The 6,000-nt window shown below is 43.2% G+C and overlaps 1 protein-coding gene across 1 annotated transcript in view; it reads right to left on the bottom strand.

Moving 5' to 3' along the window:
* Positions 1–481: 481 nt before the first annotated feature.
* DKK2 (dickkopf WNT signaling pathway inhibitor 2) overlaps positions 482–6,000 on the bottom strand; it is a 67,200-nt gene continuing 61,681 nt past the window's right edge. The window contains exon 4 of the mRNA XM_083756925.1: positions 482–3,812. Within this exon, the coding sequence (XP_083613051.1) occupies positions 3,562–3,812 (251 nt within the window). The 3' untranslated portion in view covers positions 482–3,561. The remainder of the gene's footprint in view (positions 3,813–6,000) is intronic.

The raw sequence follows: 6,000 nt of genomic DNA, 5'->3' as shown, positions 1-6,000 counted from the left end.
AAAAGCTTCAGCCTTCCAGCTCAGACTTCCTATTTAGATGGGGCGGCCACATTTCTAGGTGGGGCATTTGAGGGAGGGAGGTGGGAAGGATGTGAGGGCCAGATGAGAGAAAGGAAAAGGCCCTCACTCCTCCTCCATGCAGAGAGTATGTTAAAAATCTGCTGACTGGCATAATTTGCTCCTCAGTGGGAGAGAAATTGGATTAAAACAAAAGAAAACCAGAAAAGGACAGAGGAGAAGAAGGCTGTTCCTATCATTTCACTTCCACCCTGCCAAAACGAGCTCAGTAAGTCATTGGATTTGACCACTTTCGGTTCTTCCTCCCCAACCGGCAACCCCATTTTAGGGTGACAGCTCAAGTGATCTTTGTTTTTTAATTGTTTCAGCAGTGGAAGAGGACTCTGTGGGTACAGGGAGGGCCTCAGGTGCTGCATTGGCATGCCCCGAATGTGAGGAAATGAGCAAAAAATACAAAGACAAATGTGGGCAAAGGGACATTTTAATATATTTAATCTTTTTATACATTTCTTTCTAAATTACAAAGTCGACAAGTTGCAAGTATAGTTTGCTGCAAAAAGCTTTCTGTACGAAATATCTTCTATAAGAAAATACATCTCATTAAACATTTCCTGTAAATAAATTACTTCAAATGCTAGTTCTTGCAGGAGAATTATGGGAAGGGCATGCAGAAGCCATCAGATAATGCTTAAATGAGTGGGAGCTTTACTTTGGCTGAGCTGAGGGACACCGACTCCTTCCTGTAGTCTCACAGAGGCAAAAGGATTTCAGATACGCACTTCCATCCCTTAAGGGAGGTCAGAAATGAAAATGTCTTATTGAAACTGTACATTTTTCCAGCCTTAGTCTTGTTTTCATTGCAGTAGAGCCATGTAGTTCTCCATGTGGTGCAGTGGGGAGGAAACTGGGGATCTCTACCTCTAGGCAGCACAGAGATAATGGTAAGAGAGGTGGAAGAGGTTTCCCACCTCTCCACTAAAGTAAGCCAATCACAGTTTCCTGTACTCAGCCTTAAAATAAGTCCCAGTGAGATACAGAATTAAGCCTTTGCATTTTGGAGTTTACATAGTCCTTTGTAAATAATATTATTATTTAGAAAAATATAACCATGGGCATACTAATCTTAGTTAGTTTCCTTCTGTCCTTAGCTACTGATATGTTGCTATCAACAGGCAAACTACATGTTGTAGACAAATGCTAGAAATGAAGACCTAGCTGTTTTTCAATGAAAAACAAAACCAGAAGGCTGAATTTTCGAATGAACTTGTGCATGGAAAGAGAGAGGTTAGTCTGCCATTTTCCCACCACTGTTTTCTCACTCAGTATGCTCCCCAAGCCACTGGTCCTCCAAATGTTGCTGGACTTCAACACCCATCAGCCCCAGACAGCATGGCCAAGGGTCAAGGAGGATAGCCATTGGTAGTCCAGTAGCACTAGGCAGGCCACAGGTTCCTTGCCCTTGCCTGAGACAGTGTACATTATCCCAAATATTGTGCAGTGGTGTTGATACTAAGGCCTGAGGTCAAAGGGCTGGACCCAGGATATATATGCACTATGCTCTTAAAACTATTTCATTGGCATGGCTTTCTTTGAAGTCCATCAAAGTAGAATCTTAGAATAATTTTCAGCACTCTCCCTAAAGGACAGTTAGTGAAGAAGCCACAGCAAATGGACTGGTTCAAATCCAGTTTCTATTTGTAGTGTAGACACATGCTCCTAGATAATTTTAGGTACCTTCCAACCCTGTGGTTTGATAATGACATGATAAATCATTCTCCTTATTCACAAATATATGAGAGTTACTTTAAAAAAAAATAGAGATAAAGAAAATGTAGCATAAGGCTTGCGTTTACTGAGAAATTTCGATACTGGTTACAAATAGACCATAATTTTAATGGCACATTGTCATAAGGTGGCTGTGGGAAGCCAGGAAAATATGGCTTGTGGAAAGTGAGATAGCCAGGGAATCCCTTTTTCATTAGACTGCTTCAGATACTTCATTTTCACATAGATACGATCGATCACATGGCACATGGTAGCAGGAAAAACTCAGTCTAACACACACAGAGACACACACACACACACACACACACACACACCGCCTCTGAGTAGCATTTAAAAAAAGGAATACCATTCTCTTCTCCAATCAACAATATTTCCTGGAGAGTGATCCTACCCCTTTTCAAGGCTCCAATGCTTACACAAATAACACATTTGAAAAATAAGTGAGTATAGTAAAAGAAAATGCAAGAGTGTTAGAAGGGTGGTGGTAGAATGACTGAACAGGTCACCATTCATCTTTGTCAGTCCATTAATACTGTGGCGGTGATAGTGAACACTGGTATCCACTACAGTCAATGGGAATCCAGTAGCAAGTGATAATATCCACATTCCAAATATTTGCAAGTCTGAGTTGTTATATTGTATCATGTGATGTCATTTGCTGATCACACTTTGGGCCTCCATGTCCATCTTGTTTTCTTTTCATTCCACCCCTGTTGCGGCTGGCATAGGATGCTTCCATTTTAAGTTCTCCAAACCACAGAAGATCTGTACTGAAAGCCCTGTTGATGCTGTTATTTAGTAGTACACACAGTCAATGGACGCTGGATGCCTCCGCCAGAGGCAAAGCTGAAAAATAGTTCACAATACAACCCACAATTCCCCACTATTTACAGCTAGCAGCTCAGCATACAATTCTGCTCAGAATGCATTCAGGGACACTTTGCTTTTTTCTCTGTTAGCCCCCTGTGTGCTAGCAGTAAACTGAGACAAAAAGAAGCCATTGGCTATGAAGATGAAATTATTTGGGTGTTGTGGTCCAAATGCTTAACAGTATGCAAATTGAAAACATCATTCCTGCTTTATTACCTCTGTTCAAGGCAGATTTTGCCAGGCACGTGTGTTGTGTGTGTTTGTGTGTGTTTGTGAAATGAGTGAGATTTTTCCATTTGCACTGCAGTCTTCCATATGTAGCCCTTGTTTGACAGGAGAAGATTTCTCATTCAGGTGACAGCCTTTGGTTGTTCATGGGTAATGTTAACAGATAAAGACATGTATGGTAACTTTCCCCTTGGCCTCTGATAGCTTCAGTTTACTAACATGGTTTTTTGTTCAGTACCCAAGAAGGTGCCGATAGAAAAGTCATTTGGCAAAGCACTGCTTTGTGTTGTAAATATGTCATATAGCAATATTTTACAATCATAATGGGGGGGGGGGGAACCTAACCACAACCAATGTGGAGAATTCACAAAGCCATACGTCAAACATGAGTTAAATGTCAAATGTCATTGGTGCGGCGCTTTTCCACAAATGTCTGGCAGCATTGGCAGAGAGGCACCACGTCACAAATCAAAGGCCAGCTGCCACCGTATTCACCTCCAGGGCAGAAATATAATTCAGTTTGGGGTGTTGTTTCTTCCCACGACAATGGACACTTTGGCAATTTGTTTCTTATTTACAATCCTTGCATTCTACGATGCTGCAATGTGTACATTTTGCCAGTTCTTCACGGCCTGTGAATGACAGTCTCCCAGTCCACCATCAGATCTTCTGGCACACGTGAAGCCTCGCTTTTGAAGAGTAAGTGGCATCTTTCCAGATTTTGCATGACAGCCCTTTGGCACAGTCACATCGCTGGAAAATCTCCAAGCCGTGGGACCCCTTCTTGCGTTGCTTGGTGCACACTTCCCCCTGGTGCAAGACAGGCTTGCAAATTTTGGTCCAGAAATGGCGAGCACAACAAAAGCCCTCAGTGCAGTCGGAAGACCTCAAGCAGGAGTCTCCTTCATGGCCTAAAGAAAGCAACTGCATAGTTAATATACAGGGAAGAGCACGGAAAGAAATCAAACATGGGCTTTCTAAAAACAAAACTCGCAACACAATATAATTTAGGGAGAAACAATGCCAGAAGTGGGACCAGCAATGAAATTTTGTGCTATAGGCTTGCCCACCAACTGGAAGGCTCCAATTTGGATGACTTTAAAGAGGTTTAGACAAATTCATGGCTCCTGACCATGATGGTTATGGTGAGAGTGCGCTCTTGTGCTCAGATCATGCTTGCAGGTTTCTCACAGGCATCTTTTCAACCACTGTGAGAACAGGATGCTGGACTAGATAGCCTGATCCAGCAGCCTCTTTTTATGTTCTTTAGCACCTTTTCCAGGCAAGTTTACTCAAAGGTGACACAGACTTTAATGCTGGTAAGTGTGTCTAAGACTGCAACCTACTAGTCCAGTCCTATGCATGTAAGTCACTTATTTATTATTATTATTATTATTATTATTATTATTATTATTATTAATAATAATACCCCGCCCATCTGGCTGGGTTTCCCCAACCACTCTGGGCGTCTCCCAACCAAATATTAAAAATAGAATCAAATATTAAAAACTTCCCTAAACAGAGCTGCCATCAGATGTTTTCTAAAAGTCAGACCGGAGGGCGTTCCACAGGGTGGGTGCCACTACCGAGAAGGCCCTCTGCCTGGTTCCCTGTAACTTGGTTTCTCACAGTGATGGAACCGCCAGAAGGCCATCGGAACTGGACCTCGGTGTCCAGGCAGAACAATGGGGGTGGAGATGCTCCCTCAGGTATACTGGGCCGAGGCCTTTTAGGGATTTAAAGGTCAACACCAACACTTTGAATTGTGCTCGGAAACATACTGGGAGCCAATGTAGGTCTTTCAGGACCAGTGTTATATGGTCTCGGTGGCCGCCCCCAGTCACCAGTTTAGCTGTTGCATTCTGGATTAGTTGTAGTTTACGGGTCACCTTCAAAGGTAGCCCCACATAGAACACATTGCAGTAGTCCAAGCAGGAGATAACTAGAGCATGCACCACTCTGGTGAGACAGTCCACGGGCAGGTAGGGTCTCAGCCTGCATACCAGATGGAGCTGGTAGACAGCTGCCCTGGACACAGAATTGACCTGCTGCTCCATGGACAGCTGTGAGTCCAGAATGACTCCCAGGCTGCGCACCTGGTCCTTCAGGGGCACAGTTACCCCATTCAGGACCATGGAGCCCTCCACACCCACCCTCCTCCTGCCCCCCCAAAACAGTACTTCTGTCTTGTCAGGATTCAACCTCAATCTGTTAGCGACCATCCATCCTCCAACCGCCTCCAGACACTGACACAGGACATTCACTGCCTTCACTGGTTCTGATTTGAAGGAGAGGTAGAACTTTCTTCAATGGAGCCTATCCAGGTAAGTGTGCTTAGGATTGCAGCTTTGATCAATTAAAAAAGACGTCATTCTTTCCCGTCATATTTATGAAGGAAACTCATTGCTGAATGTATTGCTATCGCTGTATACAAGCATCTGATTAATTCAGTATGCTAGAATGGAGTAGTTCTGCATCTTGTGAAACTAAAGATTACAAAATGCACATTGCAAAACACTCACATGGCATTTTGGGGTTTTGAGAAATATGTTATAACCCACCCCGAACATTGTTTTTGCCATGGAAGTATGGGATATAAAGAGTTGTAGCCGAAGTTAGTCTGACTGAGAGATGACGCATTGAATCTACTAGACGTGACTGAGGTTCACTAATTTCAATGAATCTTCTTGGAATTGGATTATCGTTGGATGCAACACTCATAAACAACAAACAAGCTTCCATTGCCAAGGCACGGGACTTCATAAAAGTGGGGATGATTCTTCTTTCAAATCAGGTGGCCACACAAAGTTAAGATCTGTCTCTGCAGCGGCACTCCTTGGGCTGTTCCAAGTCATCGCTCTCTTGCTTGGTGTGGGTGTCTTGTTTATGTACCAAAGAGGTGCATTACAAATGTGTCATTTGATCCTTTCAAGCAATGTGCTGCACGACTTTTCCACAGTAAATACCGTTTACTGAAAAGGGGGGAGTGGGAGCATGCTGTTTTAATTCTTAAAAGTACACAGAGGAACAGAACGAAAACATGGGGAAATGGGAAGGGAGAGAGAGAAAAATCCTAGCCTAAACAAAAGGCTGCAAATA

The sequence above is a fragment of the Podarcis gaigeae genome (assembly GCF_964106915.1).
Source record: "Podarcis gaigeae genome assembly, chromosome: 9".
Lineage (NCBI taxonomy): Eukaryota > Metazoa > Chordata > Lepidosauria > Squamata > Lacertidae > Podarcis > Podarcis gaigeae.
The sequence above is the reverse complement of the archived record's forward strand: the minus strand, read 5'-3'. Positions and strand labels throughout refer to the sequence as shown.